Source organism: Lagopus leucura, unplaced genomic scaffold (assembly GCF_019238085.1).
Source record: "Lagopus leucura isolate 7727_CA_CO unplaced genomic scaffold, USGS_WTPT01 Super-Scaffold_100159, whole genome shotgun sequence".
NCBI classification, from domain to species: domain Eukaryota; kingdom Metazoa; phylum Chordata; class Aves; order Galliformes; family Phasianidae; genus Lagopus; species Lagopus leucura.
The window spans coordinates 24065036-24081923 of record NW_024962335.1 but is presented as its reverse complement, the minus strand read 5'-3'; the positions used below and the strand labels follow the sequence as shown (position 1 = coordinate 24081923).

At 43.8% G+C, this 16888-nt stretch overlaps 1 protein-coding gene across 1 annotated transcript; it reads left to right on the top strand.

The window, feature by feature from the left end:
* Positions 1-612: 612 nt before the first annotated feature.
* LOC122190516 (aldo-keto reductase family 1 member B1-like) lies at positions 613-10911 on the top strand. The gene is made up of 10 exons (XM_042890551.1): positions 613-747; positions 1255-1422; positions 1859-1975; positions 3199-3276; positions 3644-3766; positions 6836-6942; positions 7094-7175; positions 7690-7773; positions 8418-8500; positions 10305-10911. Exons 1-10 carry the CDS (start codon positions 682-684, stop codon positions 10345-10347), a joined length of 951 nt encoding a protein of 316 aa, XP_042746485.1. The 5' UTR covers positions 613-681; the 3' UTR covers positions 10348-10911.
* Positions 10912-16888: the final 5977 nt, after the last annotated feature.

Sequence of the window (16888 nt, the reverse complement as noted above, 5' to 3'; positions counted from 1 at the left end):
CCAATTGCCTTAGCTCACCCTTAGTTAAATGGAGCAAAAAAATGCCGAGCTGCGGGAGAGGCACCCGAAGCTGCGCTCCACGCGCCAGCGAGCAGCGCAGCCCCACGCACGAGGTGGGTTTTTTCCACTGCGCTGCAGCCTCCACCGGGGCTGCGCTCGCTGCCCTGCCGCGTTCCGTCACCCGCTCCTGAGCCGCGGTGCGACCCACCTCGTGCAGGTCGGTACAACGGCACGCTTTATGCCTCCAGCACCTCCCTCAACACAGCGAGGCCTCGTGGTTGTCAGATCACCGCCACCGCCCCGAAAAAATAAATAAATAATTTTAAGAAACTGAGCACTGTTCCTCGCCGGCAGCTTTCGAAACGTGTTTTGAAAGTAAAGAAATAAACACGCCCAACATCCAGAACAAAACCGCCGTTGCTCTTTAACTGCTTTTTGGGTTTTCTTCTTATCCTGGACTCCTTCTGAGCACCAGCCCTCCCCCCAGGTGGAAGCAGCGAAGCGCCAATCCCAGCCCCGCACACACAGCCGCCTTCAGCCTGCGGCCGGTCTCAAATCCCAGCCCGAGCCCCAGGGGAGCAGAGCCAGCCCCGCCTCCGAGCCGAGCCAAGGCGGGGCGGGGCCAGGCGGCTGTTAAAGGCTTCTGAGGGGGCTGTCTCCCTCGTAGCGCTGTGTGAGGCCATGGCGACCTACGTGCAGCTCAACACCGGGGCTAAGATGCCCATCCTGGGGCTCGGCACCTGGAAGGTAACGGGCGAGCTGAGGCCGGCTCTTCGAGCGAGGCTGTGCCGCTTTTGGTGGGCTGTGGGGCGGCTCCGCGCCTCTCTCCCGCCCCTGTGCTGGGGACGATGAGTACGAGCGGGGCAGCGCTGGCCGAGCGGGGCTCGGCTCGGCTTGGTAGGGCCGAGGCCCTCCCGGCCGGCAGCTGCTGGGGCTTCTCCTTTTGGCGACGGCGGGGGGAAGGGAGGAGGCCTGGGTTCGGCTGTGTGGGGCCCTGCGCGGGAGCTGGGTGACGCTGAACAGCTGGAGGCCGGCCCCGAGCATGGGAGCCTGTGCTGGAGACGTTTTCGGAGTGAAGAATGCTGCAGGGAGAACTGCTTTGTTTGCTTACTTCTTGCTTTGCTTGTTTTTGTTGAGGGTTGCTTTTGGTGGGGCGGCTTTCATGGGTTTTGTCTTACTGGGAAAAGATCTTCAGGATGTTTTGATGAGCATTCTTTAGGCATTTCTTTCTTTCTTTCCTTTTTTTCCCCTCAGTCCCCACCGGGGCAAGTAACAGCTGCAGTGATGGCTGCAATTGATGCAGGCTACCGCCACTTTGATTGTGCTTACGTGTACCAGAATGAGAATGAAGTTGGGGAAGGGATCCAGAAAAAAATCAAGGAGGGTGTTGTGAAGCGAGAGGACCTCTTTGTAGTCAGTAAGGTGAGGATCTGGTACTGCGGGGGACATGTGGGGGCCCTGCTTTTTATTGTAACCTCCTATCAGAGCTGCTTCCTTTATGTTATTTTCCATTGAGAATTAGGAAGAGCTTTTCCTTGTGGAATGGGTGATACTGTAAACTATCCTGACTGTTACTAGGCAGTTATGCTGCCTAGTTTTATACAGAAACTGACCTTGTAGTAGTTAACTGTCTTAATTCATGCCTCCTGCCTACTTCTGCTGTCTGATATAAACCCATCCAGTCCTATGTGCTGCTATCTCTTGCCAGCAGCTCTCAGAGGAAGTCCCATTTGAAGAGCAATAACACAATCTAATTCCTCATCAGTTTCCAAAGGAGGCTTCTCTCTTAAGCAGGACAGAATTGCTCCAACAACTTTAACCCAGCTGGTCATGATGTGGCTTGGCTTTTTGTCTCCAGCTGTGGTGCACATTTCATGAAAAATCTTTGGTGAAAGGAGCCTGCCAGAAGACTCTTGCCAGCCTGAAACTGGATTATCTGGATCTCTACCTCATCCACTGGCCTGTTGGATTTAAGGTATGGTAGGAGCTGTGCCCATGGCGTTGTTTGTTGCACCTGGCAGTTTTGAAGAGCTTACAGTTTCACAGCTCAGTAACTGTTCAGTTGGTTTGTACCCCTAAGAATCTTGCTTGCACAGCATCCTCAGCTGTTTTGATTATACAGCAGGTAAACTTAAAATTAGAAGCAGTCTTCCCTACTGCAATCATGGGTAACAATCAAAATGAAGGCAGTATAACTTGGGAGTCGTCTTCTACAAATCAAAAATATGTTCAAGTGGCAAAGATTTGGTTGATGAAATTACAGCCCCCTTTGTTAGTGAGAGGGCTGTAATTTGCTGTCTGACAGAAATTCTTTCCCCTGCTTTTTACAGGCTTGCAGAGCAAGAGAAAATGCTTCTATTTTTCTCTTTCATAAATGAGCTGTTAGTACAATAGAGGTGGAGCTGACTTTTGCTGTAGGAGCCTTAGTGTTCTACAGAGCTTGTACCTTCAAAAGTGAGACTCTTTAATTCCCTACTTTTACTTTCTACATAGGAAGCAATTGATGTCTCTGAAAACTTTAAGCTTAATCTGTTATGGCGTAATAAAAATCTCCATATTAACTGTTGCTTCTGAGACACAAATTGCTTTTTGAAGCATGCATCTTTGAAATGACTTTTATTGGGCAGTGCTGTCAAAGTGAAAATGTGTTGTGGTAATCAAGAGAAAGCGCCTGGTTCTGAACCAAGCTCATACTTAAGCATCTTGTCCAAACTGGTGTGCAGGAGGCTTCAACATTCCGTTTGCCAGCAGTTTAATTAACAAGCTTCCTCATGAAAGACCTGCCAGCATATTGGGTCCTTATGGAAAGACTGTGGAAAAAGCCAGATCCTAGGTAGATCCTTGTTAAATATTTCAAGAAAACACTCCGTTATGCTCGCATAAAAACTGTGCACTTTTGTAATACAGAAAGTAAACTTGAAAGCTCATTGATTCTACAGGTGAAGCATAGCTCTTTTTATATGTATTTGGGTGAGCCACAGGACATTGCTGTGCAGTGGAGGACCAGCCCTTCTTTGGATGGTTTCTGGCAAAAATGCCACAAACCCACGTGAAAACAAAATAAGACTGAAGAATGTAAGCTGATGTGCTTACTATCTAATAAGCACAGAGATAAGTAGCATTCAGTTTGTGATATGGTCTTCAGCTGCTGTTAATATTCCTAGCAGGGAATGTTTCCATCATCTTTCTCTCTGACAGGCAGGAGAGGACCTGTTTCCCGCAGATGACAAAGGCATGTCAATACCTGGCAACACGGATCTTCTACAAACATGGGAGGTGAGTTTAGTCTCAGTGACAGTTGAGCCCTCCATCCTCAGCAGCCTCCTCCATGTCATCATTAACTTCAAACTCCAAACTGTTTCATGTTTGCAGAGCTACTTGGAGGGGCTCACTGGTAGCATGGTGCGTTGTTAAGTGCTGCTTTCCACTTCAACTTAGTATGAGCATATGCACCCTTAAAGAATGCATCTTTGGGTTTTGGTGAGATGGGAGGTGTGGTATAAATATTCCAGTGCTCTGTTTGTCCCTCAGACATGAGATGTGCAAATCTAAACACTGTCCTTCTCATGAAGGAATTAAGCCAAGTCAGAAAGAATGTTGTCTTCAGACCCTGTTATGCATACTTGGCTCTTCTTGCCATTAGGCCATGGAAGAACTGGTGGATGCTGGTCTGGCAAAAGCTGTTGGGATTTCCAACTTCAACCATGAGCAGATAGAAAGGATCTTGAACAAGCCAGGACTGAAATACAAGCCTGCAAACAACCAGGTAAGGCAGGTGACCTGCAGGTAAATGTTCCAGGTTTAATTGGATTTGTTTTGGGTTTCTCTCCCTTCAGTGATTGCTGAGATCATCTTGTAGGATAAGGCTGGAGTCTTTGCACTACCAATTGGAAATCTGGCAAGGGGCCTCTCCAGCATGTCTTTGTTTTGGAGCAGAGAAGGAAGTCAGATGAGCCTTAAAACTGCCTTTCAGTAGACTGAAACTCTGTATGTGTACAAGAACTTGGTAGAGAACAAGGTGGCTGTTTTGTTTTTGGTTTTGTTCCTCTATTTTAGAGAGGTCAGTTCCTGTAATTGATGACTTAAAACTGAGGAACTGAATTGAAGTATGCTCTATAGACTCTTCATGAACAGTCTCTGTGCAGTGTTCTGCTGCCTGGCTGCCTTTCTAGCATTTCCAGTCCCAACCTATCTTGTTTCAGCTTATGCCTGCTGTCTGTTGTCCTTCCACCATGGCTACTGAAGAGCCTGGCTTTGCTTTTGATGACCTTCTTTGTTGGAAAGCTATTGCTAGGAGCCCTGGGACCTTCCCTTCCTCAAGCTGAACAAGCCTGATGCCCTCAGCCTACCCTGGTATAGTCTGTGCTGCATTCCTTGGCTATCCGGGTGTCCCTCTGCTGAGATGCCAGTCTGCCAATCTTCTGCTTAAAGAACTGGAGAGGGGGAGATCGGATGCTGTATTCTAAAGGTGATCTGATTACCCTTTGAATCAAGGGGGATGATCAGTTCCTGTGACTTGCTGTCTGTGTTCCTGCTGACAGATCGCTACTGGCTAATGTTCAGTTCAGCTCCCAGCTGCTTTCTAGCAGAGTTGCTCTCTATGCATCCAGGCTCCAGCCTGTGTCACTGCTTGGAGCTATTCCTTCCAGGGTGCAGTGCTTTGCATCTTGTTTCATAAAGTTTGTTAACCTCTTTCCTGTTGTGTGAGTAGGTCCTTCTGAAGCGACAACCAAGCCTTGAGTATTTTGTCTGCTCCTGTATTTCCCCCTCAGTTTGAATCGCCTAAGAACTGACAGGTTACTGCCTTTCACAAGTTGCTGAAGAGGACAGGTTCCAAATCCCTGTGAAATCTACCTAGGCCTGTCATAAATTCCCATGGTACTTGAAGGACTGCCATCTGTTCCTGGGACTGGATTACAGGAGCTTGTTATTTACTGTGGTAGTTTGAGCATATGTACTTAAAAAGGACTTTTCTTTTTTGGAAAACCTATCAGGAGCATTCTCTAGAATACTATTCAATGTCAAACCCTTTCACAAGTGTGGGATCTCTGATTTGCGCAGAGTATTTTCATAATCTTGACTTTCAGAATACTTAGAGGTCTTATTATATCTTTCAGCTCCTACCGCCTCTCGCTGCCAAGAAAGCTTTCACTGTAGTTAATGATTACCCCTCTATTTCTGTAGAGGATGCTGACCTTATGACACACTACAAGTTTACTTAAGCTTTCTGATTACTATAATCAAGTTAAACTCGGAGCAATAGGTCTTGGTATCTGTCCTTCCAAACCTAGCACTTCAGGAATGCTTGCAAGCTTAGGAGTTTGTCTGTTATTAACTCTCTCCAGTTATCTTAATGTAGGATTATAGTGCTCCTTGGAAACATTTCTCTATCAGCATCCCATGTATAGTCCAACACTTCCGTGTATTGACGTTCCTGTTATTAATTATGAATGCAAGTAGTATGCATATTGGTTTCATTCATGGTGAGATATTAACTTGGCAAGGTAGTTATAATAGTGATAGCTAGTTCCCGAAGGAAAACTGACTCTTTGGTAATTTAGCACTGTCACAGTGGGGGTTGAGGTCTCTTAAGTATTCTAAAAGTACATCAGAGGCTTTTCACCATGGTCTGGGTGCCACATACGTAATGCAGCTCAGTCTTGCACGTAGGAATGACTTTGCCTCATGCTCCAAATTCTTTCTGTTGTGTAGTGGAGAACATCCTCAATTTGTCTAATTGCTGTTACTCTGAGCAGCTGCTGAAGCAACATTAGTATGCATAACTTACCCTGGAAACTGAGTTAACATCCTGTTGCATTTAATATTCCAACATGCCTCAGAAGAGAAGGCTTCTCATGGTAGCAAGCAGCCAGAACCATAAATAAAGCACTCAAGGCTGCAATCTGATCCCATGACTTGCACTGTTGCTCTGCCTGCTGGTAGCACAAGTTTCCAGGGACTCCTTTCTGAAGCAGAACAAGGCTACTTTGAAGGCTTGAATGACAGAGTAGTCAGAATGTTCTCTTTAGCCTGCTAAAGGTATAGTGCTGTCTGGTATGTGGCTATCCCACAAATCCATCTATGAAAAGTATCAAAATTCCACGTTCATTCACTGCCTCCAGACAACTTGCATAATGGCTGTTCTATACTGCATATCAGTAACCTGCAGGAATACAGACCTGTTGTTAAGGACTCTGTATTGTGTTATATTGATAGCCTCCTGGAAACCAATGGTAAGCACACATGCATTCATAGTAATTCTGTAATGGAAAACAGTTTGCAGTTCTCATATCTGGAGCCACTCAATATTTGCAGGCTGGAAGTACTTGGCATGAGTATTGACATGAAGCTGATAAAAAGGGAGTTAAACAATACCAGTATTGAGGCTAGTGCAGTAGGTATAAAAGCATAATGATTTTTACAGCATAATGATTTTACAACGTAAGTAGGGAGAACTTTGTGCTGTTGTATAGTACACAGTTATATGCTATAACTGTACCATATAATAACTTTCCTATTCTTGTGACTTTGCAGCTGTTTGTATGTGCATCTCATTGGACTGTTCTACTTAAGCAATTATAAATACAGTCCTGTACATTAGGGACAGTATAGATCAGGGAAGTTTTAAGTATTGCTGTCCTTGGAACCCTGCACTTGTGAGGAGACCTGCTATAAAGAGCAGAAAGGACGTGGGGGCATACAGAAAAGCAATGCTGCATCATATCTCATAGGCTATAAATTAGGACCAAAACAAACTTCCTTTGGATTAAAAATCAGTAAATGAAACATGGAAGTAGTTCTGCTGCTATCGTTCTCTGCACTCTTGTGTTTCCAGGTTGAATGCCATCCATACCTGACCCAGGAGAAGCTGATCAACTACTGTCAATCCAAAGGGATTGCTGTGACAGCATACAGTCCCCTTGGCTCTCCTGACAGGCCATGGTAAGACCAGTTTGCAAGGGAGTTGGATGGGTTATGCTAACAGCCTTGAGATTACAAGTTGTTCCATTGATCATTCATCGTGATACAGATGTTGGTAGGCTGGCTCTTCCTGTGTGGATTTCTTGCCATTGATCTTCTGTTCTTTGTGTAGGGCTAAGCCGGAGGATCCCTCACTTCTGGATGACCCTAAGATTAAAGAGATTGCAGCCAAGCACAACAAAACAGCAGCACAGGTATGTGGGAGATGGATGGTGGGTACTGCTTCCTGTAGCACAGTTTGTGTCATTAATTGTTCTAAATAATAGCAACACAGAAGGTGTAAAGGACAGCCTGGTTTTTCAACTCCCTTTGAGCTGCTGCAGTCACACAAAGTAGCCGTGCAGCTTGTTTATTGCATAGTCTGCAATGTATTCTCAAAAAGTTCAATGAACCATCAGTAAGAAATGCTTTCTTGACCCACCTTCAGATGTTTCAGTCTACCCATCTCAAGTTCTTGCAAAGAAATAAACACTTATAGAATGCTAAAAGCCTAGAAGCTGTCTGTACCACAAACAATATGGAAAAGGAGGAAAACTCCACTCTTTATACTTGAAGTTCTGCTTGGAGTGCAGGTGTGATGTGAAATGTAACTGTGCTGTGATTGGTTAGTCCAGCTCATTGTACAGTTAACAGGAGATGGCTATTGGGATAGGTTTTGCATTTCACAGAATAAGAGGAGTTCTCTGACTCAGTGATACATTCCTGCAGGTTCTCATTCGGTTCCACATCCAGAGAAATGTGATTGTGATCCCCAAGTCTGTCACACCACAGCGCATTGTGGAGAACTTCAAGGTGGGTGATTACGAGTAAGCTGGCATCACTTCTCCATGCAGACCAAACAGGGATCCCTTCTGAGCCTTCCCAAGTCCTCCTTAGACAAGAGCACAGGGCTTTTCTCTGTTTACCTCTACTGAGGGCTGCAGTTGGAGAAGAGATGAGCACTGTTGCGAAGATATCTGCTGAAAGTCATCACCTTGTGTAGTGTCTCCTATTCTGCAGATTGCAAACCCTTGAGCCCTTGTGTTCATAAATAGTGTTGCTTTAAGTGATTCTTGACAGAAAGTGGTCATTAGAATTCAGCAATACGCTTAGCTGGATTAAGTGGAATATGGAAGCCTTGTGGTTGTTCTTTGGAATGGGATCAGAAGATGCATCTTCGACAAAAAGAGGGCGGAAGAATTTTGTGATGCTGAAGTGCTCACCAAAGTTTTTGGAACAGCTGTCATGTCAACCTCACCTTCTGGCTTTTATTCCCTCTACCACTGAAGTCTTGAAAAAAGGCATCTCTGGATTTCCTTTTCTTTCCTTTGTGAAGGAAGCAGGCATTATTTCTAACCAGCTTACCTCCAATGTGGGCTTGGTTTTTAATTTTGTGCATCTTGCCTACAATCTCTGATTTGTCCAAAGAGGTGATTTCCACCTGTTTTTCTTGTTAGGTGTTTGACTTTGAGCTGACTAAAGAAGAGATGGCAACTATCCTCAGCTTTAATAGAAACTGGAGAGCTTGTGCAATGAGCATGTAAGTGCCAGCATTTTCATGCTATTACTTTCTCATGTTATTTAATGTTATTTATGGGCCTGTTAGCCTGACCTTGGTGCCAGGGAAGGTTATGGAGCAGGTTGTCTTGAGGGAGATCAGGCAGCGTATGCAGGACAACTGGGGGATCAGGCCTAGTCAGCATGGATTCACAAAGGGCAGGTCCTTCTCAACCAATCTGATCTCCTTCAATGATCTAGTGACCTGTCTAGTGGATGAGGGAAAGGCTGTTGATGTGCTCTACCTAGGCTTCAGCAAAGCCTCTGACACTGTCTCCCACAGTATTCTCCTGCAGAACCTGGCAGCTTGAGGCTTGGGCAGGTACACTGTTGGCTGGGTAAGGAGCTGGTTGGAGGGCTGGGCCCAGAGAGTGATGGTGAATGGAGTTAAATCCAGCTGGCGACTGGTCGTGAGTGGTGTTCCACAGGTGTTGGTGCTGGAGCCTGTCCTCTTCAGTATTTTTATTGATGACCTGGATGAGGGCACTGAGTGAATGCTCAGTAAGATTGCAGATGACACCAGGTTGGCTGGAAGTGTTGATCTGCCTGGGGGTAGCGAGGCCCTATAGAGAGGCCTGGACAGGCTGGGCTGAAGCCAAAGGGATGAGATTCAACAAAACCAAATGCTGGGTCCTGCACTTTAGCCACAACAACCCCAAGCAACTCTATAGACTTGGGGCGGAGTGGCTGGAAGACTGTGTAGAGGAAATGGACCTGGGGGTATTGATTGATGCTTGGCTGAACATGAGCCAGCAGTGTGCCCAGGTGGCCAAGAAGGCCAATGGCATCCTGGCTTGCATCAGAAACAGTGATACAGCATGAACATGGAAGTGAGAGTTGGCTCTGGTGAGGCTGCACCTTGAATCCTGTGTGCAGTTTTGGGCCCCTCACTGCAAGAAAGACATTGAGACCCTGAAGCGGCTTCAGAGAAGGGCAACAAAGCCGGTGAGGGGTCTGGAGCACAGGGCTTGTGAGGAGCTGCTGAGGGAGCTGGGGTTGTTCGGTCTAGAAGAGGAGGCTAAGAGGAGACCTCATTGCTCTCCATAACAACCTGAAAGGAGTTGTAGTGAGCTGGGGGTCGGCCTTTTCTCTTGTGTAACTGGTGATAGGACTGGAGGGAATGGCTTCCACCTGCACCGGGGGAGATTTAGGCTGGACGTTAGGAAATACTACTGAAAGAGTGGTCAGGCAGTGGAATGGGCTGCCAGAGAGGTGGTGGAGTCACCGACCCTGGAGGTGTTTGAGGAATGTTTGGATTTTGTGTTGAGGGACGTGGTTTAGTGAGAGCTATTGGTGATAGGTGCATGGTTGGACTGGGTGATCGTGAAGGTCTTTTCCAACCTTGATGTTTCTCTGTGATGGTGTGATTATAATTCCATGTTCTAAACCTTGCTAAAATCCAGGATATTCAAGCTCAATTTCCAGGGAGTTCATCCTTAAAACAATTTTTTCACACTCAGATGTTGTTCACACATTCTGGCACATCATAGTTTGGTTCATATATTAAACAACTGTCATGTTGCAGAGAGTCTTCCAGGTAGTAAACAGTAAACTTATGTAGAGTGTTTAGATCCCACAGTATGTTGGAATATTAAATGCAGCCTGGTGTGCTCAGAGCTGGGAAGAGTCTCTGGTTACAAATGCAACCCATCACTGTGGAAAACAGAAAGCTGCAACAAATTAACTCTGCTTTAATAAGTTCATCTGCTGCTCTGATGATTCTTTACAGTGGTTACAGCTGCAACTTTCAGCCATTAGCCTAATCTTTCCTCTTTGATTTCTTTTAGGTCCCAAAATCATAAGGAGTACCCTTTTAATGCAGAGTACTGAAGATGGTTTCTTGCTCTTCTCCAGACTTCTCAGATACGCTTCTGCTGTTGCCTATGAGTTTTCTATATAGTGTTCTCACTGCATCAGCCTCTCTGCTTTTTCCCTCCCTTCCCCCCCACAAAGACACAGTGTATCTACCCAATGACTGTTTTTTTTTGTTGTTTGTTTGTTTCTTTTGGAAGAAGGAAATGCTAGAGTTTCTGAGGAGCATACTGTGTGTGGACTGTGGTAGAGCAGTCTTTGGTAGCATTGGTATGCAGAAAACACTGAGAAAGGTTGAACTACCAGTCACTTTTATTTTGGAGTACTGTGAACTGGAGCAGTGACTGTTGTCAGGAAGGACCAGAATATGACAGGCTTTGCTTAATTAAGTTGAGGTCGGATATTTTCTAATGACTTCTGGGTTTTGGTTTTTTGTTACGCTCTGTGCTTCTTTCTAATTGGAAGTACAATTGATTTCTAAGTATAGCAGTTGCTACGTGAGTAGCTCTTTGGAAAGTGTAAAGGTCCTGTTTTCTTGGTGATAAAAGCTGTTTTTGCTTATAATAAAATATAGTTTCATTACTGTGTGTAATGAGATCATTATTTCAGTAATGCTATAATACAGCTACTTCAGCATCACTACCATTATGTTAGCTGTCTTGGAGATTACGTAAACACAAGGATAACTACCAAGAAATCACAGCAACTGGTGTTAGCAGATAGTAGATAAGAGGTTATCTACTGTTCTATGCTACTGCATAGGTGGCAAGTGTTATGAACCTGTGGCCATGGATCTGTACTGTAACCTTGGCACTGAATAGCCTACTTACAAATAGAGCTGTTTCAATATGTCTGATAGTTAAGGTACTAATGCTGAAATATGTTTCACTGCTGTGGTAGTATGCTGTGGCTAGTAGAAAACTCACTCCTTTAACAACATCAAGCCCAGACAGAATCCTATGGGTTTAAGTAAATACTATAAAACGTGTTTTAGGTCAATAGCACATGATGCAGGAAAGATGTACAACTGCTGCTTGTATGAGCATAGGGATAACACAGTGTACTTCCAAGCAACTCTTGAATCATGAATGGGGAGATCAGAAGCTACTAGTCTGTTTGGAGAGGGCAGGAAAGTAAGCTTATACCTCGTCTATCAAGATGTGGGTATTTAGTTGTATTTATCCATTGGTATTGTGAAAGCTATAAGTTGAAGTTGGTGCCTTCTGAGGCTGCTTAAAGCTATTGTTGAAATAGGGATCTCGACTAGCTCAAGAGTTGCAGTAGTGAAACGTTAAGAGAAGCAGAGCAGATGTGATTCTTCTCACAGTATTTCCTAAGTAGGTGATTTATTTTTTGGTACTGATAGAAGGGTACTAAGGTTTCATGTTAATCTAAAATTTCAGTCTTTCTGAGTAATACAAACTATTATACTGAAAGGGAAAAATACACTTTATCACAATGTTGCTTTCAAATCTTTCCATTATTCCAGAAGCTACACTGTGCAGTGTATTTTTAGTCAATAATTTACAACAGGCTCAAGAGATAAGGCTGAGTTGCCTCACAGCACAATAAGGGAGGGAGGGGAGAATCAGTGACTGACTAAGCAATAAGCAATATTCTCCTCTAGTGCTGATTCTCTTAAAATAAGTTGATTATAATCACTGAATTCTGGGCTTAAAGGCAAATTAAAAAAAAATCAGCTCTGAAAGTAGCTCTGTTTATCTATAATGCAATAAACAAGAGCCCAAAGGTATCTAAGAAAAGCAGAACAGCTGATGTTCTTAGGTTAGTCTGAGCTGTGACAGAAAACTGTTTGGGGCTATGTTGACTTGCTTGGAAATAAAATCTTTGCACCGAGTGTTCTAGCAAGAAGTTACACTGGGGATGAGGGATTCAGAAATAGTACAGCAGGCTCTGTTCATTTCCTCTGTTTTTATTTCACTCAAACTTTATGAAAATGCGTGCCTGAAATTTTCCATCCTCTGAGTAGGAATTTTACTGGAGAAGGCTCTTGGACACACTGCTCTAGAGCAGAAGGAAGAGTAACAGTCCCTCTGACTGGAGGGACACTGTAACAGACGCGCTCTGTGTTTTGCTGGATGACTTAAGGGGAAGGAATTTGGAAAGAGTCATTCTGGGACACAGAGCAGCTCTTCTCTGACAGAGAGCTTGGATGCTTGGTGAGATGTTTGAGTGGGAATGGAGGAGAAGCAGAAGCACCTGAAGGAAGGGATGGTGATGCCTAGCTTTGAACATAGCTAAGCTTTCTCCTCAGACCATGAGGATTAGAAAGAGAACGAGTGGTGGAAAACCTTGTGTTATACTGATGTTATTTTATTTTATTTTTTTTTTCAGTTGTTTCTTTGAGGCCTCATATCTCAAACAAGGCTGAGATAGAGGGAGAGCTGGTCTTCTGTACTACAGCAGAGTCTTCATTATAATATATGTTGATGTAGGGATTGTGGGGGGTAAACCAGCAATTTATTTTTACTGTAGCAAGTATACTAAGACATAAAATTCCTTTCATCTCCTAAAAGGTAAAGTGGAATGATCAAAGGATTAGATATCCGGAGCATTGCATTCCTGCTAACAGAGTTCTTCCTGCTACAACTGTTCACAGCATTTGTTTTTCTGTTGTGACTTGACAGATCTCTGGGTTTATGATCAAAGGAACTTGGAAGGACAAATATAATTTTGTAGCTCTTCCAATGCAATGTTTTTGTTTTCTCAGCTTCAGAGCATGTGGCTCAACTCCACCTTGTTGGCATTTTTAATCGGACTTTCTCAGGACATTGCTGCAACAGCTACCCCAGTGTGATGCTGCAGCACCCTAGGGGGGAGAGACCAGCCCACAGCAGAGATTAAGAGCTGGAGACAAACACAGTCCTAGGACCTGTTAAGTCAGTGGTTACACTCCAATTTTATTTTTCAGCTGCCCTCTCACTGCTTAAAGAGATAGTGGTTTAGGAAGTATCTTTATTGTGTTAAAATGCATCTGAGAGAACAGATGGATTTCCATAGTAGCAAAGAACCTTGAACTCCTTTATCTGGGAAACAGGTCCCTCTTCAAGGAATTTTTGTGTAGCAGAGGAGAACGCAAGAAGCTGCTGTCAATATCAGATTATTTGAAGATAGGACACCACCATCAGTTTTGCAGGTATGTTTCAGCTTGCCATTAATGTTCCTTTGGGTGAAAGCGGCTTGACTTCTGATATTGGGATACATGTAGACAGGCTGGTTGGCTGGAATCACTTTGCTCTGTGACTTGGACTGTCTTTATCTCTGGGGAAGAGGGAGGAGGCTGTTCTTGCTGAGCTCGAGTCTGACACAAGCACATATTGTAATACTTGTGTCAGGCTGTGGAATCTGGGGCACAGGAAAAGAAAATCCTCCTACAGTTGGACTGTAATCTGCATTCGCTACATTGAAAATACTGTCAGAGAACTCCTGCTTAATTTAGACACAGAAGAGTTGCCCTAAGACCAATTTTAATCACTTAGTCCTATGGGTTATCATCAGTGAACTCCATCAGTAGTGTTTGTCACGTACCAGGCACACACCTGACCTTGTCCTTGGTCACTTAAAAAGTACGGAGCTGGGCCTTACTCTGGTTGGGCCTTGCTCATTCAAGCTGGAAAGCAACTCTAAAACACTTGATGCTTTCCAAACTGTTCTGGACTCTGTAAAACTCTGGCATAGCTCCTCTCAGCAGTGTCTGGTTGAGGAGGGTCTTAGCCTGCTTAATTGCAGCTTATATGAATTATTCCCATGGCATGGATTGTATTAGTTGGCTCTCTAGTCCTCATCTTACAATAGAAGGTTCTTTGAACTCTGTGCAGGATTAAATGGGAAAAGTTCATCTAGTAGAATAGATCTGTTGTGCTGTTTTTGTGTTTTCTTTGTTGACTTTTGAATCATTTGGAGTTCAATATGAGAAAGCTTGGAATTGCAGTAGTTGGATAGTAGATAGAAAACCAGAGAAGCAATAACTGGCATAGTGTTCTGAGTTTTACTACTTGTTTATTATCTGTTACCATGTTTTCCCTTTGAAATGTGGGAATAATACTGTTGTTTTGTTTTTTTTTTCACTCAACCCCTTTGACTCTTTTAATCAAAGGCTAACTATAGCAGAATGGATGAGCTGCACAATAAAAGCTCAAGTCATGGGGCAGCATATTGTGATAGAAAGGCAAAATGTCAAGCTAAGGTATTTTCCATTGACAGTGTTCGGTCCAATGGCGTGGATAATCTCACTGCTGACTAGGAAAGATGTAGCTGCAGATTGCCCTAAGCACACTGTGGCATTGCTGAGAGAGATTAAAAATAGTCTGGGGGTAATCAAAGATTTCTGCTGTAGTTCCAAAAGAAAGCTGGTGATGGTGCTCTGAGGAAACTGGCACGCAGGAAGGGAATCTGCTGGTCCTTTGAGAAACTTGCATAAATGAGCTCTAAGGACTTTGGCTGTGTCTCGTGCTCATTTTCTTGTCCTGAAGCACGTTGTGGTAGCTTGTCTTGTGTCCCTTGCCTTTAAGAGATGGCCTTGCTATTTTCAGGACTATGAGGTGCTAGAACTGTGGCATCTCAAATATCTGCCTTCATGCTATGAATCCGTACAGCCTAGTGACTAATAGTGGACAGATCTTCCATAGGTCATTGGGAAGAGAATGGAGATAGAATGCTGCTGCATGTATCTAAATAGCAGCATGCAGGTTAATTGGTTGCAATTCTCTCTTAGAAAGAGAAGTGGATAAAATGCCCACCAGTGCACACTCACTTGTCAACATAGACTTCAAAAGAATCTGAAGGTGGTAATTAAATGGCTCCTAGAACTTGTCAGTAGGTAGAAGTAGCTCTGTGCAGGATGCTCCCCTTACAACAACTAAAACTTCTTTGGTAAAGCTGTGGAAGTATGCTTTCAGAGCAGCTAATAGCAGGCTTTTGTAGAGAGCTGCAAGGCACTAATACATGCCAGAGGGACATGCTGTCATTAAGTCATATGGCTGCAGTGCTGCTGCAAAATTGAAGATACTTTATTCCCTGTGACTATTATCACTCACTTTTTTTTTTTTCTTTTTACCTCTGATAAGTTCTCTGCAGTGGAAAAGAAATTATCTATTGTCTGTACAACAAATGAACAATTTCTGGCTTCTAGCTTGTTTTGAACTTTTTACTATTATGCAGCTGCTGTGATCATCTAGTTTGGCTTCCTGCCTACCAGAGTCCATAAACATCCTGTAAATAACTTTGATAACTGTGATTAAATTGGAATGTTCTTAGGCAATTCCTCTAAAGCAGGATAGGCTGTGCACTGCAGCACTGGGTGAATATGTACTGGGTGCTTCTGATGCTTCAGGACAGCTCAGGATCTGCTTGGGATCTTTTTGATAGAACCAGGCTGCAGTCTGAATGCCTAGAAATGTAACATCTTCCACAAGGCTTGTTTTCCAACTGTGGTTACAATGACAGACTGTAAACTGATCTTTTCAATTTAACCTATTAGAGTGGGGGAGAAAGAGTATCTGTTGCAGGCACCTTCCTGTCCATACCACTGCATTATGACTATTTGGCATCAATTGCTGATAAGCATGGGTCTGAAATGCATTCTTTAGAAGAGTTGCTGTATGAAATCTGATTTGATAGCATTGCTTTCCTGGTTCTAGGGTACCTGTTATTAAAGCATCTTACAGAAGGCTAAAGTAGCTCAAAGATGTGTTGTCATTCCCCTAAGAGGCTTAAAAACCTCAGGTTCAGAGAAAATCAGCTGCCAAAGAATATCCCTGAAGTCTGTGTCGTAGCCCTGAACTTTAATTGCATAGTCATCCTTCTGCTCTGTGGGCAGTGCTGGTCCACATTCTTCTCCTGGACTGGAAGAACCCAAAGGGGTTACAGGGATTCTGTGTGTTAGAAATGAAGAGCAAGAAGTCTTGATTAACAAACACTTCATTAAATTTGAAGCAGGTGCATAGGCTGAAGCAACTCTTTTCCCTATGGGAAACAGTGTTCAGTAACAACCTTTGGATTAGACTAGAAAGGGACTGCTATCAAGAGAGAGGTGTAAGAATGAAAATGTACTCTTGGCTTCAAGAAATCTACCCGACTTTTCTGCCAAATAAAATAATTCTTCTGTTACCTTTATCAGGCTTTGGATGTGCTGGAAGAAGTTTGTAGCTTTAACTGCAGCTATTTGACTGATAAAGATAAAAGGGTTTATATACTTCTGTAGATATGATAATCCAAACACACAAATCTCCTACCAGTTTGTTAGTGTCTAGCAGTTCATAAATAGGAAACTTCATTAAGAAAGCTGCACCAGAAATACAATTCAGCAGTGTCCTCTGTGGTGTTTTCAGTCAGTCACACAGCTTTGGACTTGGTGAGAATCTGAAACAGCATATTGTTCTACCTCAAAGGTCTTCTGATGTTGAATGGCCTGTCTTATATTAACCACTGAAGGTGTGTTTTAACATGTCTAAAAATACTGACAGCAGGAGAATCCCTAAATTTCTCTAAAGCTTGTGGTGATTTATATTTATGACAAAGACTGCTTTTTGCACATCCC

Coding starts and splice junctions, on each gene's coding strand:
- LOC122190516 (XM_042890551.1), top strand. CDS start 682: ATGGCGACCTACGTGCAGCTCAACACCGGGGCTAAGATGCCCATCCTG. Junction 1,976..3,198: donor ACTGGCCTGTTGGATTTAAG/GTATGGTAGGAG, acceptor TCTCTCTGACAG/GCAGGAGAGGACCTGTTTCC. Junction 7,774..8,417: donor GCATTGTGGAGAACTTCAAG/GTGGGTGATTAC, acceptor TTTTCTTGTTAG/GTGTTTGACTTTGAGCTGAC.